General features: G+C 33.7%; 2 protein-coding genes across 2 annotated transcripts; one reads left to right on the top strand and one right to left on the bottom strand.

The window, feature by feature from the left end:
* The first annotated feature begins 835 nt into the window (after positions 1–835).
* Positions 836–7,821, top strand: LOC107761410 (uncharacterized). Its single transcript, XM_016579637.2, has 3 exons — positions 836–1,268; positions 3,322–3,470; positions 7,499–7,821. The coding sequence occupies exons 1-3, from the start codon at positions 1,083–1,085 to the stop codon at positions 7,635–7,637; spliced, it is 474 nt and encodes a 157-aa protein (XP_016435123.1). The 5' UTR covers positions 836–1,082; the 3' UTR covers positions 7,638–7,821.
* Positions 7,822–9,936: 2,115 nt separating this feature from the next.
* Positions 9,937–12,824, bottom strand: LOC107806131 (dof zinc finger protein DOF4.6-like). Its single transcript, XM_016630241.2, has 3 exons — positions 12,605–12,824; positions 11,593–12,045; positions 9,937–11,058 (listed from the first exon to the last, which is right to left on the bottom strand). The coding sequence occupies exons 1-3, from the start codon at positions 12,626–12,628 to the stop codon at positions 10,600–10,602; spliced, it is 936 nt and encodes a 311-aa protein (XP_016485727.2). The 5' UTR covers positions 12,629–12,824; the 3' UTR covers positions 9,937–10,599.
* Positions 12,825–23,718: the final 10,894 nt, after the last annotated feature.

The raw sequence follows: 23,718 nt of genomic DNA, 5'->3' as shown, positions 1-23,718 counted from the left end.
TCAAGCTGGAGTCTACAAAAATCATCAAGAATGAAAGAAAGTACACCAACAAGTTGGAAAGCAACTTAACAACCTAAGTACACTAACTTCATGCATTAACTAAACACAAATATTGATATAGTATATATCGGTTGCTACTCGCATACAAACTAACTATCAAGTGTGCATTGCATTAGATATAGGGATGCCGTATTATAACCACAAAAAATACAACCAAAAGTGATAACATGACATCCTAACGCCACCATGAACAACTAAGAACCAAAAATATAAATTCTTACTAATCATACTTCCACCGCTATTCTCGATCTCTCTCTAAATGAATAAAATGTGTTAAGACGTCTCAGAAACTAGGTTATGTATTTTTATATGATGGGTTTAACGGATTGTGGGTTCTTAAAATGGTTATTTTATTAATGTGGTGGATTCCGTTAGATGTGGTATTTTTAAAACGTTTTGTTAATGGTAAAGGTAGATATGTCCTGATAGTATAACGGAGGGTAGATGTGAACAATATATCAAAGTAGAGGGGGTATATTTGGCCCTTTTTCCTATTGTATTTCAATATTTGATTATTCAGAAAAGGGCCAAAAATGCCCTTGAACTATTTGAAATAGCTCAAAAATGCCCTCATTTTAGAATAAATTTTTGGAAAAATTATTTATTTCGGAATTATTTATTAAAATACAAAATAAACACTTATTCCGAAAAAAATAAACGGAAGACATTTTTGAGCTATTTTAAATAGTTCAAGTGCATTTTTGGCCTTTTACGATTAATTATTTAACACCTGTCAAAAGAGAACAAAAAGTAGTAAATGAAATAGGAGTAGTTAAAAAAGCAGCAGAAATGAGGGAACCTCAGTGGTCCTACCCATCAAACTCACCGGCTAATAGAGTCGCCGTTTCATATCAACAACGTTTTGATCAAATATCTTAAACTATTTCCAATAACAATTAATTCCCATTTTCATCTTCATTCAATAATCGGAAGCTTCATATTCATCTTCCTAATTTGTATATACAAAAACTCAATTCAGAAAAGGATTATCGGATCTCGTTTAGTTGAATTGGAAATTGTGGATGGCGAATTTGTATGTGACGGCGGTGCCGCCGACGGATCTGAATCGGAACACTGAGTGGTTTACGTATCCAGGTGTATGGACAACTTACATCCTAATTCTATTCTTCTCATGGCTCGTTGTTCTCTCCGTCTTTGGTTGCTCTCCTGGCATGGCTTGGACCATCGTTCATCTCTCTCATTTTCTCGTACGCCTCTTTCTCTACCTTCTTATTTTATTTAACTTTTTCGTATTCTCGTTTAATTTAGAATTAAGGCTTAGTAGTAGTAGTAGTAGTAGTAGTTGTTGTTTTTGTATTCACCTTCTCAATAAAGGAGGAGGGTTGTGGTAAGTGGAGGAGCTAGAATTTTATACAATGGGATTCGAAAATATCAAATGTTACACCTGATTTTTGCACTTGTGATCTAAAGCAACTTTTGAAGCCTCGCTGCCACTTTACTAGAATTTTTTTCTAATGTCAAGGGGATTCAACAGCTTATATATGATCAAAAATACTAGTTTTATCTTATCTACACAGTATAATTTTCTGGCGAAGGGAATTCAATTGAACAACTTTCTTTGAGCTAGCTCTGCGCCTATGGTTGTGGTAGGTTGATAGTTTGCTTTAAAGTAGTCCAATCATGATGAATTATATTCACAACTATGTTCTTTTGAAATGGGTCCGCACAAATAAATGCATAGTTGAATGATTGACTTATTGATGTCTATGTTTCTGCCTTTCTGGATATTTTTTTTGGATTCCAAGTCTCGTTTGTCTTAGTGTTTTCTGGGTTTATGGTACTGCACCATTTGGGGATTTGTCTTGGAATTTGTAATTGATCTGAGTTAGGTCTAAGCTTGAGTCATTTATTACTTGTTTATGTCAACTTGAAATCAGAGATTTTGAGAAGTAGCTTGAGGGGTGAATTGGAATTTAATTTATCCGTCTTGATTCTTAGATAGAGTAGAAAAGGATACAGCCGACTCCTACTATTTTGTGATTGATGGCACGCACAATTGATATATTTGATTCTTAGATAGATGGACATGCAAATTGTAATAAAAGTTTTAGCTTTTTAGTGTCTTGTATACTTGGTTTTTGCGTCTTGATCAATTTTACTAGACATTACTACTATAGTCTTATATTAGTTTAGAGTACGGAGTCTATGGCTCTATGGACTTTAATCTATTATAATGTTGAAGAACTCTCACCACTTGAACTATCTTTACGGTTGATTTAGCCCAAGGTTCGTTCTTCATGACATGGTATCAGAGCTAGAGTTATCATTGTTGAGCTCTCGTGTTATGTTATTCATGCTCTAGATATCTAGTCCTAGTTGTGCCGGGAGAGGAGGGTAGGAGTAGGGGTGTGTGTGTGTGTGTGTTAAATTCCCACATTGGTTGAGGGTACATTTTATAGTCTATTTATATGGTTTCGAGAATTTTCACCACTTAAACTAGTTTTTTGAGTTGAGTTAGGTCTAAGACCATTTTCATGACAATTATGATGCATGATTGACGTACCTTGCAATTCTCTATTTAGTCACCAGTATGCGGAGTAACAAGTACATTTGGAATTTGGGGATTATTAAGATTGCTACTTTGAAAGCTTAATATCTCTATTATCCTTTTGGCGTCTTTTGCCTTATTCTTGCTATGCTTGCCTGCCCATGTGTTTAGTAGCAAATAAGAAACATTGTTTACCTATGTTATATGCTGTGAATAATGTGCGTATGCATAATTCCTAAGCGTGCCAAAGTTTACTTGATGATCTTTACCTTCTCTTTGGTCCCAATTTGTGTCTCTCTGTGTACAACAACAACAACAACAACCCAGTATAAGTCCACTAGTGGGGTTTGGGAAGGGTAGTGTGTACGCAGACCTTACCCCTACACTGGGGTAGAGAGGCTGTTTCCGATAGACCCTCGGCTCCCTCCCTCCAAGAACTCCCCACCTCGCTCTTGGGGTGACTCGAACTCACAACCTCTTGGTTGGAAGTGGAGGGTGCTCACCACTAGAGCAACCCACTCTTGTCTCTCTGTGTCTCTGTGTGTATGTTTTTTTCCCTGGTGTTGTAGCATGGGTGGAAACCTTGTAATATACCTACCCTCGATTTTATCTCTCTTTTTGGAAGACAGCCTTCTCTACTTATTTCACGTCATTTGTCACTATTTTCCACTGGAAGAAGGGAATAGAATTTGTACATACTCCAAATCTTTTGTTGCTTTACTAACGACTTCGCCTTGTCTGTTTATCTTCAGGTCACATATCAATGTTTTCACTGGAAGAAGGGAACACCATTTTCTGATGACCAAGGTATCTACAATGGATTGACTTGGTGGGAGCAGATAGATAATGGGAAGCAGCTTACTCGCAACAGGAAGTTTCTAACAGTTGTCCCTGTGGTGCTGTAAGTAGTCAATATCATCATGTTTTTTGCTATATAGACTTCTAATGCTATGAAAGATATCGTGCTTGCAAGTATAGTTGACATGTATATGAGCTCTCCAACTGACTTGAATAAGCTTCTAAGTTGCACATGCATTTTGCAACAGTGCTTCTAATCATTGTATTAGTACATATATTGGAGGGCGTAGTATTCTTAGGCTCTGGTTAACTAAAACTTGCTATGTTTCATTTTATATGACACTATTACTATTTGAAAGTTATCAATAAACGGGACAAGAAGTCAGGACATAGAGTGTAGTTGTTAGACCAATTAAGCATCCAAGCTTATGGAATTGGTGATCATGTAGCGGTTGAATGAAAGTAACATGGATTATGCACAAGTCTTTGTCATTAGCATTATGTTCATGCGTAACTTCCATGATCAATCATATCAGCCCAAGTGTTAATTATTTTGAGCTTGATTACTCTATTTTTAAGCTAGTTTTTGGGAATTCCTTATCAAACAATATATGATATAGTCCCTACATAACAGGCTGTACTGGAAGCATGTTTTAACCACTTATTCTTAATAGCTTCTCCAACAAAGCATCATTGCAACACGAGCAAATTTATCGAATCTAATGCTATAAATTTTTATGGAGGATTCGGTGTTGAAGATACTACCTCAAATAAGTGGATTATGTGTTGGACAAGAGAGTGTTGCTCAAGTGGGAAGTACCTTCCACCTCCAACCTTACGTTGTGGGTTCGAGTCACCATGTTACCATTTCAAAAAAGAGGATAATGCCTCTGATTAAATCTCATAGTCGCATTTTTGGGACTCTTAGAGTGGAAAAATTGGCATCAATGTCTCCTAGAGAATGGCATGACAAAGGAAGAATTAACACGTAGAAATTAGAATATGATCACTCAAAAGGTGGAGTGATTTACGATAGGTCTACCTACCAAGGTGAAGACCATGTTTTGGAAAATGGTTGTGGGATTGTGGCACCGGCAATATTACATGGAAGTGAGTGTTAGCTTACATATGAGCGAGATGAATGTTTCAAGTTGCTGAATATCTCTCAGAATCAATGAAAGTTTAGCTAAGAATGGAATCAAAGGTTCTGTATGGCCGATACTAATTAGTTAGAAATTAAGGTTTACTTGTTTTTACACTTAAATTAGGCCTGATGTTTGTTAGAAGTGTCTTTATTTTGGTTATAGATTTATATGCCCGTTTAGGGGTAAGTGTAACATTTTGAGATCTCTATTTCTGGAAAACCGCTAATTTGTGGTACAAGACAACTTATTTAGTAGTCAAATGAAATTGACCTTAATAGACCAGAACGGGCGTTGAGGATTTCATTAGCTGACCCGGCTAGTTTGAGGTTGATACATTGCTGATTGATATATACCCCAATTGTATTAGTTTAGTGGGAAGTTGGTCCCATTTAGCTTCAAGACCTACATATTACATGGTAAACCAAAATCTGACACTTTTAGAAAGTGTTAGGCTGTTAGCATTTAATTTCTGAAGCAGAAGGTATCTGGACATGCCATGGTTGTACGACTGTGACAGGTTCCATTAGCAATTATTGAGCATTCACAGCTTATTGAGCCACTAATGGAATTCTCCCTAAGGTGGATATAGAACTGTTGAGTTTTTAATTAGTGCTTATAACAATTAACATTTATGAATTTGCTGAGAACCCAAATGCTTCATGGGAAAAGAAACAACGTTTTCCCCTGAAAGCAATATGCTGAATTTTCATTTGATTAAAGTTAGCGTTCAGTGGACCTACGCCCCAAAAAGGGGAAAAAAAATAAATTCACTGTGAACTTTTCCTCGAAAAAAATTGACTGTGAATCTTGATGGGAAAAGAATCATCTATAATTTGTTTTACAACTGTTGGAGGTAGCTATCCTAAAGGTTATTACTCAAAGTTTATAGAAACTAATAAACCTTACCTTTGGGCCTGGAAAAATTACCTAAATTGTGGAATTGAAGGAGGAAACTCATAGTCTTGTGGCGTCAAGTCTCAATCTTTGCTCTTTATCTCTGGAGTCATCGAGTTGTCTGGAATGTGGTTCTCCTCATAAGATTTAGTTATTGAATGATCTAAAACAAAAAGTGCAGAATAATAAATTCTTTTGAAAGCATTACAAATTAATTTCCACATTTTAAACGCGCTATTGCTTTTTCAATATTTCTTTTGGGTGACCGAGAAATCTGTTTGGGACCAATCCTTAGGATGAACTGCAGCCTTCGAAACTCGGGGATAATGGACCCGTCCCTCTACCCTTCTCCACTTAAATACCAGGCTTAGTTCGCATGACGCAAGGCTCGAACCTGTGACGTAAGTTATAAGTCCCTCAACCTTTGTCACTTGAACTAAGCCCTGGGGCACTGATTTTTCAGTATTTCAAGGATAAAAATACCATTTATTCACAAGAAAAGCATTATGCATCCTTCGTTTAACAATATGTTTTGTTGTTTAGGAAGCTCTCAAGTTCTCAATGACATAGAGCTTATGAAAACTCACTTTTGGAGTCAGCTACAGCTGAGCTGGCTCCTGAAACTTGTGTTTGCATTGTAACCTATTTATTTTGGGAGTCGCACCAGGAAATATGTTCCTTTTTGGTATTTAATCTTTGTAAGTGTAGCAAGCTTTCTTAAGGCAGTTGATTTATATGCAAAACAATTCTTGTTGACAGAGTTCAATTTTAAACTTAGAAAATAGCAGAGAAAATGATGAAAGAGCGATCAACCAAATGCACACTCATCAAAAGAAAAATGGAAAAAGAAACCCCCAACCCCAACCCCCACTTTTTTGCGCATAGGAGTAAAATGATGAATCAGCACTAGCATCTTGATACCATAGTCAGAGTCTTTTATTTATGCTATGGGCCTATGCACACATCCTAGTTTGCTTTGCTGCATAACGTTTCTTTTTCTGCCTTTAATTTCATAAAAAAGAATCACAAAATTTGATGGGAAAGGAAGTAGGAGGGGGGAAGTTAAACGGTGCATGTGCACTTAGTTGGAGGTAGTGGAGTGATGGGTGGGTGGGTGTGTGTGTGTGTGTGGGGGGGGGGTGTTGCTGTGGCCATGCTTATTACTTCCCTCTCTGGAATTATGTTTATTGATATTTTGCAGCATTCTTTTCTTATTCATCCATCGTAGTTTTCTTCTGATTAGTGATGAAGCATTGTAGTTTCCTAGATATTGGACTCTCCTTCCTCCTTTATTATTCAGGAACATTAATTTTTGTAAGGCAGATGCTTATTGAACAATACTGTGTCGTATTAATGATACACTTATGCATTGTGAAGGGGAACCTTGGTGTAACTGGTAAAGTTGCTGCCATATGACCAGGAGGTCACGGGTTCGAGCCGTGGAAACAGCCTCTTGCAGAAATGCAGGATAAGGCCGAGTACAATAGACCCTTGTGGTCCGGTCCTTTTCCGAACCCCGCGCATAGTGGTAGCTTAGTGCACCGAGCTGCCCGGGCTTATGCACTATCACTTTAAAGAGGAACATTGAAGGTAGCTAAGGTTGATGATCAGCAAGTGGAAAATGTGGTGTTCTCATTTATTGTACCCAGAACAACAACTAGTGCAGCTTTTGTATTAATGATGCGGTAGGACATTGATTTGTTTGCCATTTGTCTTGCCTGTGCTACCAACTACACAATGATCCTCTTTTTTCCTTTTCCCTTTGGAGAAAAGATTCTTTTTTCTAACTAATTTTATTTGTGGTTGTCTTTTGTCCATCTTGAAGGGAGCCTTGGAAGTAAAAAGTTACCTACATGTGACCAGGAGGTAACGGGTTCGAACCGTGGAAACAACCTCTTGCAGAAATGCAAATTAAGGTTGCGTACGATAGGCCCTTTGTGGTCCGGCCTTTCCCCGGACCCGCGCATAGCAGGAGCGTAGTGCACCTAGCTGCCTTTTTTTTTTTTTTTTTTTGGGTCTTTTGTCCATCTTATCCTCTGTACTGTATGATGCCTTTGCAGTAGTTGTTCTCATACTTGGTTTCTATTCACAGGTACTTGATAGCCTCTCATACAACCGATTATCAACACCCAATGTTGTTCTTCAACACTGTCGCAGTTTTTATACTGGTTGTTGCCAAATTTCCAAATATGCACAAGGTTCGTATTTTCGGGATAAATGCAGATCAATGAGCTTGGTTTAATTGAATACATAACACAGAAAGAAATAATATTTGATTTGCATTAGCATCTTGAGTAAACTAAGATGCCTCTGTACACGGTTTTGAAAGATTTCGATTCGATATTTTCGCTTTTTTATTTTAAAAGTGTAATACCAGTATCATATCGAAATATATTTGTTATGGTTCTATTTTTCCCTTTTTGATTTCGATTGATAACTTAGTATTTTTGTAAACTTATATTCTATCAACCAAACTTGTAATCGTGATTCATGAAATTGATTTTTCAAACTCAAGCAAAAAGGAGAAAAACTAAAAGGAAACAAATTAAACCAAAATGTTACTGATGTTTCATTCTAAAACAGAAACTCTCATTCTTTGCTTGAAATGAAAAGTAAAGAAAAAACGTAAGACATAATATTACTAAGGAAATTATACGATCCAATAAATAAATAAATTAAAAATTATTCATATGATCATATATATCGTTGATTTCTGTTGAGAAATCCCGAATATCACGGGATAAAAAGACTCATAAATGTGCAAACTTTTGTTGGGGGTTTTCCAACTTCCTAAAGAGAACACCTCCTAAAATGGCCTGAAGAAAATGACCCTTCCAAAGTCCCAAACTAAATCCTTGAAATAGGATTCAGCCATTCAGGCTCTGATTCTCCACCGAAAGTGACTTACTGCAACTAATAATTCTTTAAAAATTATTTAAATAAAACAGATTTACGATTTGAAGTTTATGAGTTTATATAGCAACCTCAAGTTAATATACAGTAATAACTGTATTTACACTCAAATATTTACAGATATTTAGTGAATTTCTTAATACATATACATAGTTTAGACAAAAGCTACTGAAGTCTTATGTTTCCGTGAATTTCAGAAGTGTAAGCCGTATTAAGAGTGAATTAAGGAGAAAGATTGTCATAAGTTGATGATAAACTTTAATGATAAATTATTAGAACTATGAAAAATAGAGTGAGACTTTTAATTTGCAGTTAGTAGATCCGAGTTAGTTCGATATTGATGTTTTTATTAAGAAATTAAAGAGAAATGGAGGGTGTAGATGTGGAGTAAAGTGGGAGAGATTATTCCTTAGCACGCTTGTCAAAGGGGAATGTTTGTGGATCCCACATATGACCAAAAAAATTAGAGTTTGTCATATCTTTCTCCTACTTCCTTTTACTTTTTAACAATTAAAAAACATGCGCAATTATCATCCCATTGAAACTGCTCCTTAGCCACCTTTCTTCATTATATATATGCTGAACAATAACAAGAGTCAAACTTATGGTTAGATACTATCGTTTACGGTTTAAATTATTGAATTCTAAATTAATAATTTATATATATTCAATAGATTTTTGTAAAATAAATATATAATTTGGATCATAGGTATTAATTCAATCAAACTCGTAGCGCGTATGCTAGTTCCACCCCTTATGCAACAACAATTACGCCTTAATTCTAAAATTATAATAATAATAATTACATCACAATCTCAAATAAAAGAAAAAAAACTTATTTAGTAGCAACAATTTTTGTGCATCCCGGAATATATATATATATATATATATATATATATATATATATATATATATATATATATATATATATATATATACACCTTATGAGATCCAAAAAAGAAGAAGAAAAATAAACCATAAGAAATACTATATGAATAAGTAAAATTTTACAAAGTAGAGATAATTTCCTGGTTCAACATTCAACAATAGAAAAAAGAGAGTTGCATACACATTCTTTCACCATTTTTATATATTAATAAGAGAAACAATCTTGGATGAGAGTCCTTTTTTTTTTCTCCTCCTAAATACAAGCTTTTTAATAAGCCTATGAGATTACTATAGTATTTATTAATATAAGTACAAATATAATAAACAACTTGTCACATTCCATTATATTAAACTAACGTAAAAATATATGTTAGTGTATATAAATTAATCGTATTTAGATTCAAATTAGATAACTCTAATTAATAATCAAAACCACTATGTTATCAAATAATTAGAAGGGAAGTCTTAGAGCAACTGCAAAGCATTAATCAGGTCATGGGTTTCGAACTGAGAAAACAACTATTAATGCTTATATTAGGGTATACCGTGTACCTCACACCTTTTGGGGTAGAACCCTTCTCCGAACTTTGCGTGAACACGGAATACCTCGTGTCAATTTTCTTTATGTTATCAAACCTGGCTACTGATGCTCATGGCTTAAGTCATATACAGTCATTTGAAGTGAAACAGAACCAGACTACCTTAAAAGCTTTTTTGGGAAGAGAGTAGTAAATCATGAAGTAAGCCATGTTTATGTTCAGAAATTATGCTGCAAAACTATACTTTGCAGAATAAAGTAGCTCAAATAAATTAATTAATAACAAGTCTCACAAAGCTCAATACAAACTTGAAAATTATACATTATAATACATTTATTTTTCTAATGACATTAATTGAAACAACACTAGTGGAATCTCTTTGCCTTCCTTTTTGTGATAATAGAATAATTATAGGCATCACAAATTCTGGTCTTCTTGCCCTCCAAAAAATCTGGGCTTCCCTTTCTTTCAGATAACTTCCACCAACTATAATCCAAAGTAAATTAATGACAACTATATGAAAAATGAGAGAGTAAAGTAAACTAGAAAAGATTAATTAGGAGAAATCAGAATTCCTTTTATATATCCTATGAGTTAGTTTTGAAGAACTTAAATCCAAACAAGGCCACCCCACCAATAACCACTTAAAGAAAAATCACAAAATAGGTGCATGTTCAATTCTCGCTGTTTTCTTAACCCCCAAATGTGATAGAAAATCTTTTTTTTTTCTTTCTAAAAGAAAAAGGAGAAATCCCATAAAGAAAATAGAAGAAAAACCCTTGATATATATATATATATATATATATATATATATATATATATATATATATATATATATATATATATATATATATTACCAACCTCCTCCTCCTAACATTCCATTCCAAAATCCATTAGTAGATTCTTCAGCAGGCTGATGATGATCTCTATTATTCTCATTACCACCATCATTTGTAGTATTTGTGGTTGAAATTTGTTTTAAACCTACAAAAGGAAATAAAAACCTTCCACTTGTATTTGTCTCTTGGAGATTATTTCCATAGGCTGCATTTCCAAGTCCATGATCCAATGAGAAATTTAGAGATGGCAAAGAAAATCCAGATGAGTTATTATAAACTGAATTTGGATCAGAAATATTGGCCATTGACATAAATGAATTATTATTCATCCCTCTTGATGTAATCCCATTAATTAATTCCAAAGCTGAAAGCTGAGATGAGGAAGACGCAGAAGAAGAAGAAGATGGAGGAGGAGGCAAAGGTGAAATACTTGGACTGTTGTTGTCCTTGTTGCTTGCATCATAATTTGGTACCTGTTGATTTTGAAGGAGCAGGAGTCAAAATCAGTAAAGCAGCTCGGACACTACTGATATAAAAAAAAAAATCAAAATCAAAAATGTATTTCTGAACGAATTATCGTAATTTTGAGAAGTCGAGTAGCTAGTAACGTTAGAACATATAGTTTAGACAACAATCGTCACTTAACATGCACATTTACACATACATAAATACAAGTGACTTTTTGATTCCTCAAAACATTCATAACATAACATTAATTTTGACCCGATTAATTATTTCGAAAAGACATCTTTTAAAACAAATAACAACGCATAAAAGATTCTAGCTTTTGTTGTTGTCACTAATCTATTATTTATTTTCGTCTTCTTGAGTAGCAGGTGTTTCGAAAACAGCCTTCTTCCCCTTTGGCAGGGATAAGATATGCGTATACTCTACCTTCCCATACCTCAATTGTAAAATTTTACTGAATTGTTGTTGTAGTAACAACGCATAAAAGAATCCAATGAATTCGAAAGAATTAAACGAGAAACTGTATGAAGTGAAAGTACCTGAATTAGCTCAGTGATAGTCTTGAAATCGGATGAAAAACCCAAGTTAAGATCTTGGCTCCCTTCAATATGGATCTTACTAGGGTTTTGATCATGATTATGAGATGGTGGATTAATCAAATCAGGAAGTTTTTTCAAAGGATTATTAACATGATTTGAATAGGAGGAAGAATTAGAGGAAGATTTCTTGTTTTTTCTTGAACCACCACCAACAGGAATATTTCTAAGAGATCCACCAGCAGTCCAATATCTTCTACAAGTCTTGCAAAAATACCTTGGCTGAGAAAGACTATAGTTATTGTAGTAACAAAACTTTGTGTTTGTTGAATTACACCTTGGACAGTTCAAAGCTTGGTCTTTTTGTGGCCTAACTTTTCTTTCTACACATGAATTAGGTTTTGATGAGCCATTTGTGTTTTGTATTATCTCTTCCATTGGCTTCACCATTATCTCCTACAAAAAAATAAGAGGAAAACAATGAACAATATTTTTAAATAAATATATATGTGAAAAATACTCAAATTTCAACAACTATTAGATTCTGATCAATCTATATATAATTTCAAAAGTATAGTAATTCAGTGGTAAGAATTTAAAAACGGACTATATAAAATTTAAATTTTAGATCCTGAATTTCATGACGAGAAGTGCAAGACGGCCATCAGCTAGCTAGTAAGCACCACAAAGATTTTCAGATGAGTAATTAGAAAGGGAAAGGAAAAAAGTCAGGTGCTTTTACTTTAAAACTTTAACTGTAGTTTAATCTTTTTCACTTTCTCAACCTTTTCATAATCACATATATGTATAACAAAAAAGAAGAAGTGTAGAAACAAAAGAAATAGAGACTAGAAAGTGGGGAACTATCATCTTTTCTCAAAAGTAAATCAAGATTTTTATCTACAAAAACTCTAATCCAAAAAATATAGAAAAACAAGAATTAATGAGATCAAGGGAAACAAAGAAAAGACTAAGCTGAAGGATCTCTTTAAGAATTCTCTTAGTTTAATTATACCTGAGGCCATTGAACAGTATCCATGGATGAAGAAGGAGGAAGAAGCAAAGGAGAAATGGAGTTTTTTTTTCTTTCTGAAAAGGAAAATAAGCAGCTTTATGAACAAGTGGTTTTAAAAGAAGAAAAAGGAATGTTTGAGACGTTTGGTGGCTGTTGTATGTGCTTTATGTTTGTGGGAAGAAAGAGAATGAATAATATATTTTTATGTTTCTCTCTAGGATTTTGATATTTAACTTGATTAATTCGAAATTGCAACAAATATCACTTTAAACGGTATCTAAGGTTTGAATCCGAAAAATCTAGTTATGTCAGCCCACTTAAGGTAGAGAAATTTATTATTAAAGGCGACTCGAGTTCGAAACTCTAATAAAAATAAGGAGTAATTATTACTCCACCATAACAATTCATAATTGAAGTATGTTCTTTTTCTTTAACCTATTGACTATATGTACAGTAGTAGTAGTTTTTTAAATTAGTTGTGGAAGAATATGTGTCTTTTCAGAAATAATATTTATATGTGATGGTGAAGTTATCTTTTCTGACTCGAGAGGAGCCTGGCATTAAGTCAAATTGGTCTCTTTTTATATTATATTCTTAAGCATATGAGTTATCTTTAAATTTACACCTTATATCGTTTAACTCTTAGATCCGTGTGATAATCATGTCTGTAAATTGCATCGTTACTTCTTTCAACTGGCCCCATTACTAGTTTGAAGGAACAAAAGGTTTAGATGGGTTTTTAAGAACTTTTTAGATTCAGAGTTTCTATTACGCATTGGATTTATTTAGCTGGAAAAAAAGAACAAAGGAGAAGTGAAACAAGTAAAATATTGTCACTAGATGAAAACTTGAGTGATTTTAAAAAACAAATCCTTTCACAAGCCAAAAAAAGGTACTAGTATATATAATATTGTTGCAGTTTTTGCATTAAGGCTCTTAATTTGTAGCTCAAAGTCTCAAAACAACAAAGTTAATTACCAAGGTATATTATAAAAAATTGAACTATTAAGAGATGTCTGGGATGGAGAACTTTAATCAAATTCTCACATTCACGTTAGGAATGAAGAAACTTTTAGTAGGGAATACAACATTACTTTTTTTATTGAGTATATTTGACTATAACTTGAATAATTCCATATATAATAGACTTACGACTAGTTATAATTAGGAAGAAAGAAAATAAAAGAAGTTAAAAGAACTATGATGTTTCAAGTTCAAACTCCAGCAGTGTAAAAAAAAAAATTAGGTGATCTTTTCTTATTTGTCCAAAACCTTAAAGGACAAAATTATCGATAGGTCGATACCTCTATTGATGGAAAATAATAATTACCCCGTAAAATTGATTAATATGTACGCAAGTTAATTAACTCTGAATAATATGACTATAAAAATATAGATGATGGTAATTTTATTTGACCTAAAAGGAAGGATGGTGACATATATAGTGTAGGGTCGAGGGAACCAGCACATAGAATAGCACTCCACGTTAGAAATGACTAGACTTCATCCATAAAGTAAAAGCACTCAAAACCTCTCTTGCCGCCACAGAATAGCACTCCCCATGTTTTAATTAATGGATTTTAGGGGTGAAATTAGAAAGCTAGTTTTGAGTTTGGCCGAATTCAATATATAGTTTCAATCTAAATTTTATTTTGTTTTAACAAATCCAATAAATATGTATAAAAGTTAAATTCAAAATTTAATAATTAACACCTGAGATTACTATTCAGAAATTTAGACTCATAAAGTTCAAGGTATGCGTTTGTAATTTTAGGGTTTCATATCTCAAAACATTTTATTATGTTGATAAGCTATATTGCTTTTTTTTTTTTGTTGCTAAAACGACGAGATGTATTAAAGCAGAAAATTAAAAAGTGTTATTACAACATGGAACCGTTCTTAACGATGCAACTCCTAACAAGTCTTTGCGGTAATTAAAGAAAGCAAATAAAGGCACTGAGCCCCAAAATGTGTCTTCACGTTCAACATATCCTTCCAGCATCTATGTACTTGCGTAATGTGCTAGAACGTGTGCGACTGAGTTTGTTTCACGGTATATGTGCTTGACTGGTGGCTGATCCATTGATGCGATGAGGAACCTGCAATCATTAGTAAAGTTATGTGAGCATCATTAGTCATGTGAGGTTTTATGATTATTGACAATACCTGACAGTCAGATTTCACAAACCCGGTTGCATTAAGTTTTTAGTAAAGGCTAGCTCTAGTCCATTCAATAGGGCTGTAAGTTCCGCTTGTAGTGGTGTATTGGCCACAACACGGCTAGACAACCCTACTATCCAGTTACCCTGGGAATCTCTAATGATTCCTCTTGCTCCTCCATAGTTGGAGTTTTTTCTGTGTGCACCATCTATGTTGAGTTTATAGATATTTTGTGGTGGTGGCACCTACCGTACTTGAATTCTTGTGGATTGCTGGTGAGTTATTCTCTGTTTGGTGAGGCTGAGGTATTCAATAGCTTGGGCAACTGGTGTGTTGCTGGCGATTGTTATGGAGGTTTTTTGAATAGGTTGTTGTTGCGGTGTAGTTAGATATGCCATAGAGTAATGGGTGTGATAGTGGATAATGTGACTTGTGTTTGGTTTGGTAGAGTTATTGAGTCAGTGGAATTAAATAGTTTTTTAATCCACATACTGAAATTTGGTGGATTAAAGTCTATATGTAAGGTGTTCCAGATGGGGGTGTTGCGTGGGCAATGGAGAAAGATGTGTCCTGGGTCTTCCACTAGATTGCATAGGGGACAAAGGGGTGATGAAATTATTTTTTTGTAGTATAACATGGATGTTGTAGGTAGGCATGTTAAGGTTAGTAGCCACATGAAGTATTTTAGTTTGTTATGGCAGTTGGCTTTTCCATATCCAAGAGTGTTCGAAGTCCCTTGGTGGTTGTGTAGATAGGCAATTCCTAATTAAAGAGTAGGCTCACTTTGTAGTGAAGGAGCTGTCATTGATTGGTTTCCAAAAAAAGTTATCTTTGACATTTTCGGAGAATGGTATATAGGTGTTGTGGATTAATGATTGGGTATTTGGAGGGAGTTCAAAGGATAATTTGCTTAGATATAATTTGCTTAGATCCCAATAATTTGGTTGTAATATGTGCGAGAGATTTGTCCCCAATTCCGTATTTGTTAGTGGACCTTGGATGAGAGACCACAGAGGCAAGCTATGCGATGATCCAGTTATCTTTTCAAAGGTTGATGTGGTTAACATTCGTTACATTCGAGGCTAATCCTTTTGCAAAGAATAATAGATGAGCTTTAGATAGGCTTTTCCACACATAAAAGTCAGCTGCAGTTGTGATGAAATCTTTGTGTTCTTGTCTTGCCTTGTATTTGTGACTTACCACCTGTGCCCATAGACTGTTGGGCTATAGTGGAGGCGCCAAAGAAAGAGCTAAATTTTTGCTCTTGAAATTAAAAAGACCTAGTCCTTTTTCTTGTTTTGGGGATATTACAGTATCCCAATTAACAAGGTGCATGGACTCTCTCTTTTTCTGTGGTTGAACCCCAAAGGAAGTCCCTTTAAATACGGTCTATATATTTTTTAGTAGACGTAGGCAGGTAATTGAGTTGCATAGAGTGTGTAGGTATAGTATACCTGTTAATCGGGTCGGACTGACCCGTTTACAGCCCGATTCAGCCCGGTCCAGCCCGGTTCAACCCGATACTGTAGCGTGGAGGGCGGGCTGGGACGGTTTGGGCAGGGAACGGGTTTCAATCGAATAATTTTTTGATACCGGTGCACCGGAACCCGCTAAGTGCGTTAACGGATTGTTAGCGGGTTACAATCCGGTTCAGCCCGTTAACCCGTTAATGGGTTGTTAACGGGCTACAGCACGGTTCAGCCCGTTTATTAACTTTTTATTTATTTATTTATTTATTTATTTTTAATGGACCAACTGAAACTCCTGATATTGACACTTGTATTTCTTATCTACACAAATATTTAGAAATATTATATAATTATTATGCTAACATTGTTGATGCTTCTTCTATTGTAGATGCAAATATTCCTTCAAGTTCAGTTTCAACATCTGGGACCAGTGCTTTGGATGATAATGATGGTGTTGAAGATTATTTGATTTGGTCTACAATAGGGGAATATCAACAAATCAGTAGCAGGAATATCAATGAACTTCAATTCTACTTGCAAAAGTCAGCAGATCCCCGCACAAAGAAATTTCTACCATTGGGTTGGTGGAGGAGCAACTCAAATCAATTTCTTGTTCTTTCGGCCATGGCTCGAGACGTGCTAAATGTGCTGATTTCAACAGTCGCATCAGAGAGCGCATTTAGCCAAGCAAGGCAGCAACTAGGAGATACCCGTCATTAATTGGGTAGCAACGCTTTGGAAATTCTAGTGTGCTTCAGAGATTGGATAAGATCAGAACGACGAAATCAAGGGCGTGACAAGGTAGATGAAGCGGAGGACCAAGAAATTATAGATATAATGGTTTATGGTTCTGATTCAACCAATGCCGGAAATCAAGAACCTCATGTTGACATGGATGAACTTACAAAAATGATGCAAAGCATGTGATGTACTATTTATTTTTTTATAATTGTTGTAAACTTTTAATTTGCAAGTTCAAAAATAACAAAATCAAAAAAGAACTTGCAACTTAATTTGAAGTATTATATATTATTCAATAAAAATATCAAATGAAAGTCTTCGGAGCTTGATCCTTACATATAGGTCTTATTAAATAATTTTTTGTAACCACTTACTTTCAAATTTTAATTTTAACATTATAAAATTCAAATTTAAAGTTTAAAATTTTAAACTTCAAAATTTAATTCTAAGCCTTAAAAGTTTACAAACACTTAAGTATCAATAACATTGAATAAGAAAAATAAAATTTACTTTAAAAAAAATAAAAAATTCACGGCCCGCTAATAACTCGCTAACAGCTCGCTAAGCCCGAACTTGGACGGAAAAAAAAATCCGAAAAAATACAACCCGCTAACAGCTCGTAACGTTAAACGGTCATTTTTTTTTTTTGTCCAGCCCGTCCCAACCTGCCGTTAAACACCCTTAAGGTATAGCTGCCGGAACCGACGAGACAAGAGTGGTTCTTCCTACTTGGGAAACTATATTGCTTTTCGTCATTTTCCATTATGAATGAAATCTATTGTTCTCTTTCCTTTTTTTTCTTAATTCTTGAAAACAGTGATTTTTGCTTGGTTTAGAAAAAAACTAGACGGTTAAGATTTCATTATATACAACTTTTCCCCTTTAAAATCTAACGGTTGTGGAGGAGTTGAACGTCTACTAGTTTAAACTTTAAACTCGAAAGGAATGTAAGATAATTTGAGAATCCTAAGAAGGCTATCAGTAAAAGGTAGAGAAGCTATATTCATTACCTTTAGTTGCTCTTTCTTACTTGTAACGAAAGGTTTTTTTCGTGTTCTTTTTTAAAATTGACAAAAAGATGAATAAAGAAAAGTTAAAGGTAAATTTGCATTTTAGTGCATACGTAGCTAATGAATTTGTAACTACCATTAAACTCTTGATTAACTCAGATCTTGGCGCATTATTTTATGGTGACTTTGGCTTCTAATTAAATTAAAGTTTGGTCACACGCGTACACTTAATTAATTGAATAATTAATATAAAAAGTGACAAAAACTTGATATATGAGAAACTTCCAAACTTTCTGAATCAAAACTTTTACATGAAATTTAATTTCTTTTTCCCCTCAAAAAGTTTGGTTTTCCACTCCTCTCTTATTTTATAATAATAATAATAATTAGTCTTATAAGAAATACTTCTATGGATACCTTTCTTTTAGACGAAGGAGATAGTTTATAATCAACACATAAGCTAGTTCCTAATACTTAAGCATTTACTATTTGTATATATTTGCTTTTGCTTTTCACTTCCTTTTTCCTTAAAGTCCCTTTTCATGATTTGCAGCTTGATCCTAGTCAAATTGTCTTCAATCCACTCTTCACTTTTATGGTCTTTTGCAACCGCAATTTATAGAAAAGACAATTATCATTTTTTTGGTTCCAAAAAAGTAAATGTAAAAAGTTTAAAAATAGAGTAGTGAGATTTAGGTCAATATTTATTCCATGCTTTGTCGGTTTTGTAACTTGAATATATCAGAGTCAAACAATGATGAAAGGTGCGCTTCTAATTTGATTTAAGGCCACGCATACCGTGACAGAACGATAAATTTTATTAAGGAGTGTCACAATATAAAAAAGTAAGGGAAGTAAACATATAGTATATATATAGAAATAAATTTTAACCTAGCTAAACAATGTAATTTTATAACGAAAGGATATCAATTGACACCTCTTAACATAAGGTGACTCCGTCACTGACGTATTCCACCGACATAAGGGATATATGACGAAAATATTCATTTACATATATGGAAATTTTTTCATGAAAAGCTTATATTATGCTTCTTTAACCATCATTTAATACTAGTGGTTGTAATCCTTTCGTTGGCTTTTCAAATCGAAATTACAAACAGATACGTGCATGGATATGTCTGAATGCTCTCATCTAACCTACCACTTGAACAGTGATCATAATCATGATCAGTATCAAATTCGATTTGGTCACAATTAATTACTTCTGTATACCATATATAAATTTGAAATATGTTGAGAAAAAATAATATTTTTTCCACATATTTACTTAAAACAGAATACGATTAATGTCTAGTTGAACAATAGTACTGTGTCAGTTGATATTATTCAAAGTCATAACGATGAGGTTCGAATTTATAGTCCCTTGGCAATAGAAGTGGAGAAGCCAAGATTATTACTAAGTTTATATATATATACATATATATATATATATATATATATATATATATATATATATATATATATATATATATATAAAAGAATTTTTACACTATATACTTACCGTATAATTTTTCGACGAATGGATTAGTTGACTATCCTTCTGTCTATTATTTATAGGTGGTTGTGACAAGAGGTGGTAAACACTGTATTTATATTAAGAAATTCATTAAATATGTTCAAATATTTAATTGCAAACCCAGTAACTAAGACGATCTATGGGTTTCGAGACAAATTCAGAATCCATAAACTTTAAATCCTGGCTCCGTCTCTGGACGTAACACTAGGGAATTGGATTGTCCCCTTGAAATTCTAAAAGAAGCAGTCTCAAGTGACAAAAAAGTTTCACTATTACCATTGCATTTTATAAGATTTTAAGATTTTTCTTTTTAAAATTCTGAAAAAATACCTAACTCTAACTGACCTAATTAAGCTATATATGTGAAGATCACATGCATATATAAGCAAGAGAATGATTAAGCTATATGGCTACAACCGAATAACGCAATCAAAGTCACATCCTAGCAATGAATAATTGAAAGAGATCATCCTGATTTGGTTTTGAATAATTCAAGCTACCATCATATGTTTCATTCATTCCCCTAATTATAGTATGCTGATAAAAACAGTATTATTTCTTTTTTTAATATTATGTCATTGTACGTCAATCTATATAGCTATGACTCTAAAAACCTATACATTAAATGCATCCAAACAAATTGGAAAAGGAAATACCGGAGCTAAATTAACAAATTATACAAATACATGTCTCTCGGCATAAGACAAAGTCTAATGTCTAAAAATTAAAAATTTTAAATCATACTATATTATAAGTATGAAGATCAAAAGTTAAATGTGAAAGACTAAAATAACCCTATACTATTATTGGACTTTTATGCCCTTAAAAGTTATTTTAATAATACCTTCAATATTAATAATAAAAATTAGTTTTGTAACATTAAATTTGACTTGGAGATTATCAAAGAATTTACTCAATTTAGTAAGGTCCATGTATCTAAATTCTTCACTTTACAATGTTAAGCTCTTTAATTTCAGCGTATAATAATTTTTTTGAGCTAACATATACGGTTCTTAAAAAATCAAATAATTTTTTTGAGCTAGCATTTTATCTTCTCCTTTTATTTTTCTTAGCTTAAATATTTAGATTGTTATTAGAAATGATTTCTAAGCGCAATCTTTTTCTTATAAATACAATCATGATTCAAAGCGTTTTACCATTCATGTACAAGACGATATAATGTTTTACTAATTATATGGGATAGACGCGCAACGCGCGTGCCCAAGAACTAGTAATTAAAAATGCATCAAGTCCCAACGAATAGTAATATAATACGGTGATTATTTTCCATCTGATCCATGCATCCAAGTTTTAATTGACAGAATTACATGATTCGTATCTTGGTACGACTCCATTCGAGATAACAGATACCTTGTATGTAATATTAGTTAAACTGTGAGCAAGTAGTCCAATCACAACGATTATTAAACAAACAAAAAAAGATTTGCATCAAGTCAATAACAATAAATAATAACTTAGTCGTTTATTATAAGCATTTAAATGTTTCATTAATTAACTATTTACTTGATACTATTGAAACCCAATGGTAAAATTCAACTTTAAACTGATTACCTACTTAAATATGTAAACGCCTGATTAAAAAAGTCATATAAAATAAAAAAATCTGAACGCGATATTCAAAGTGATTCAACCACGTTAGGCATCTTTACTTCTTTCAAGCATCATGTGCATCATCAAATAATGTTAATTTTCAATACAATCTGTGCTTAAAAAGTTTGGTGTAAATGCCAAGGTATAGTAATATGCTCGACAGTTGTACTTTGTATAACTGGTCCATCATCACTTCAGAGTTCAGACTACTTCAAAAGCATTTGAAACTTTCCCATTCACAATTCATTAGTTACTACTACTTAATTTAGATTAATCGGATAAAAGGTCATTCCAGTGCACAAGTTATCCTGAATTCAAATAGGGTTCGGAAAAGGGCCGTATCCTAAGGGGTGTGTGACATGGACAACCTACTATAATGCAAGTATTAATATCTGTTTTTACGATTCGAACACGTGACATATAGGTCGCACTGAAACAACTTTATCGCCGCTCTAACACTTCCCTTCAAATTTGTATTAATTGGACGGGTAAATTTAAATAGCGAATACCTAGAGAAAAAAGGTAGAAAATTTCCATTCATTAACAGAGGAGTTGGGCTACATTGGGCAAGAATACTTTTAAAACTTCAATTTTATAAGAAGTACTTAAGATTTTGAGCATTTTAATCTTGCAATTCTTATGACCTTTTATATTGTTAGTGTCTATGATTAATATATAAGGTCATAAGATTTTAGTGTAATATTGTTATTATATAGCAACTGCCGTATGTTATAATTGACTATCTATCTCACTAGATAATACATACTTATTACACAAAAATATTTACTAATTAAGAAATATTGTTGGTTGAATCTCACTAAATAGAGCAAGATATTCTTGCTTCAATTTGAAGAAATTTTTGTAAATTTTCGATTGTATTTTCACCAACAAAAAAATTTGTATGTGAGCGACACGTGGAAGAAAAATGGTAGTGTTTTTAGTGGTGTTAGTTTGTGGGGCCCAAAAGCATATGCGCGCGTGAGAATTGATTCGGAGTAAGAAGGGGAGATAGTGAAGTAATTATCTTTTGAGGAACCAAACCCAACCATCCAAATAAGGAAAAAGGTCTTCTACCTTTGATGAATCCACGTGATTGCCCTCTAATGTTTTTTTTTTCTCTCACTTATTTGTTATTCGATATTCGTATTGACGCTCCGATTAATTTAAATTCACGTCATGTTAAAAACGTTTCGTATCAGAAAAAAATTTAATCTCAACGTTGTTTAATTACCTGTAAAACGGTACAGTTGAATTTATACATGGTTTCCAGACAAGTGAATTAATTTAATCCTGAAATAATATAATAATTGAAGAAATATACAATACTTAGCCTTAGAATGTAGATGAAATAGCAGAGATGCAGTGGCGGAGCCAGGATCTCCGCGAAGGGGGTTCAAGAAAAAAAAGATCGTAGCTAGTGGGAATTGAACCTATGATCTTTCAAAGATTTTGAACCCCCTTGACCACTAAGCTAAACTTTTGGACTGTGTCAAGGGGGTTCAAAACTTAATATATAAAGGTAAAAAACAGATTTTGCCTTATATACAGTGTAATTTTTCGGCGAAGGGGGTTCGGATAAACCTCCTTCCGCCCCCCTAAATTCGTCCCTGCAGAGATGATGATTTCGTGAACACGGTTTCCGAACACAACAATGATGAGATCTAAAAGCAAGCAAGTGAAATTGTATAAAGCTTTGTATAGAATATAATATATGATTTTGCGAGAAAATTCGTGTTCTTTACAATGGTAACTGAGCTCACTATTTATAGCTATGCATAGGGAAAAAGGTCCTAGGAGCATGCCCTCATTTAATGCCAATTATGAGGGTCACTCATGAAGATGTAACGTTGAGTATATATGTCAAATTCTCTGTAACGGACCGCCGCTCTTAATGCTGTAGAATATTCCTTGGTAAATGTTACCGGGCACAGAGCATTTAATACACTTTTATGAACGTTATCCGTTCCGGTAACACGTGCAGTGGCTGCGTTCGATCCTCAACCATCCTATCTTGGATTTCACGTGTCCTTCTTTTAGTTAGCCACGTGTCATACCATATTTTACCCTATACAGATAGTCCCACTGCTTTCCGGTGACATAATTTTGTGTTACCGGTAAGTTGGTAAAAATACCTTTTTGGCGAGAATTACTATAATTCCCTCTAAAGGTCTCTAAGAGTTGACTAGACGCACGTCTCTCCGTATTTAATACCCCGAATACACGTCATCCCATGATTCAACACAGTTTTTACCGATTATCGAGGTAATCATGGCCATGAATTTAGCCGCCAAAATTTTACTTATACACAACTTTTTTTTCCTTTACGTTTCACAATTGCTTGAGCTTCTAATTTGCATCCTTGTTTTCCATCCTTTTTCTAATTTTCTTCAAACACAAACCCTTTACCTTCTTCTTTTCCAATGGCTTCCTCCTCCAAACGTGGTGGTTCTTCAACGAATAAGAACAAAACCGAGAATTTTATTACTTGATGTGTGGCTATAATTCTTAGTTTAGCACATTATTCGCCTTGCATTTTTATACGCTTTAATGATAAAGTATACCTTATTTGCGTGTAATAGGGTCCAT

This window comes from Nicotiana tabacum, chromosome 23 (genome assembly GCF_000715075.1).
Source record: "Nicotiana tabacum cultivar K326 chromosome 23, ASM71507v2, whole genome shotgun sequence".
In the NCBI taxonomy this organism is placed as follows: Eukaryota; Viridiplantae; Streptophyta; class Magnoliopsida; order Solanales; family Solanaceae; genus Nicotiana; species Nicotiana tabacum.
Note: the sequence above shows the minus strand (reverse complement) of the source record. Positions and strands in the feature narration are given on the sequence as shown.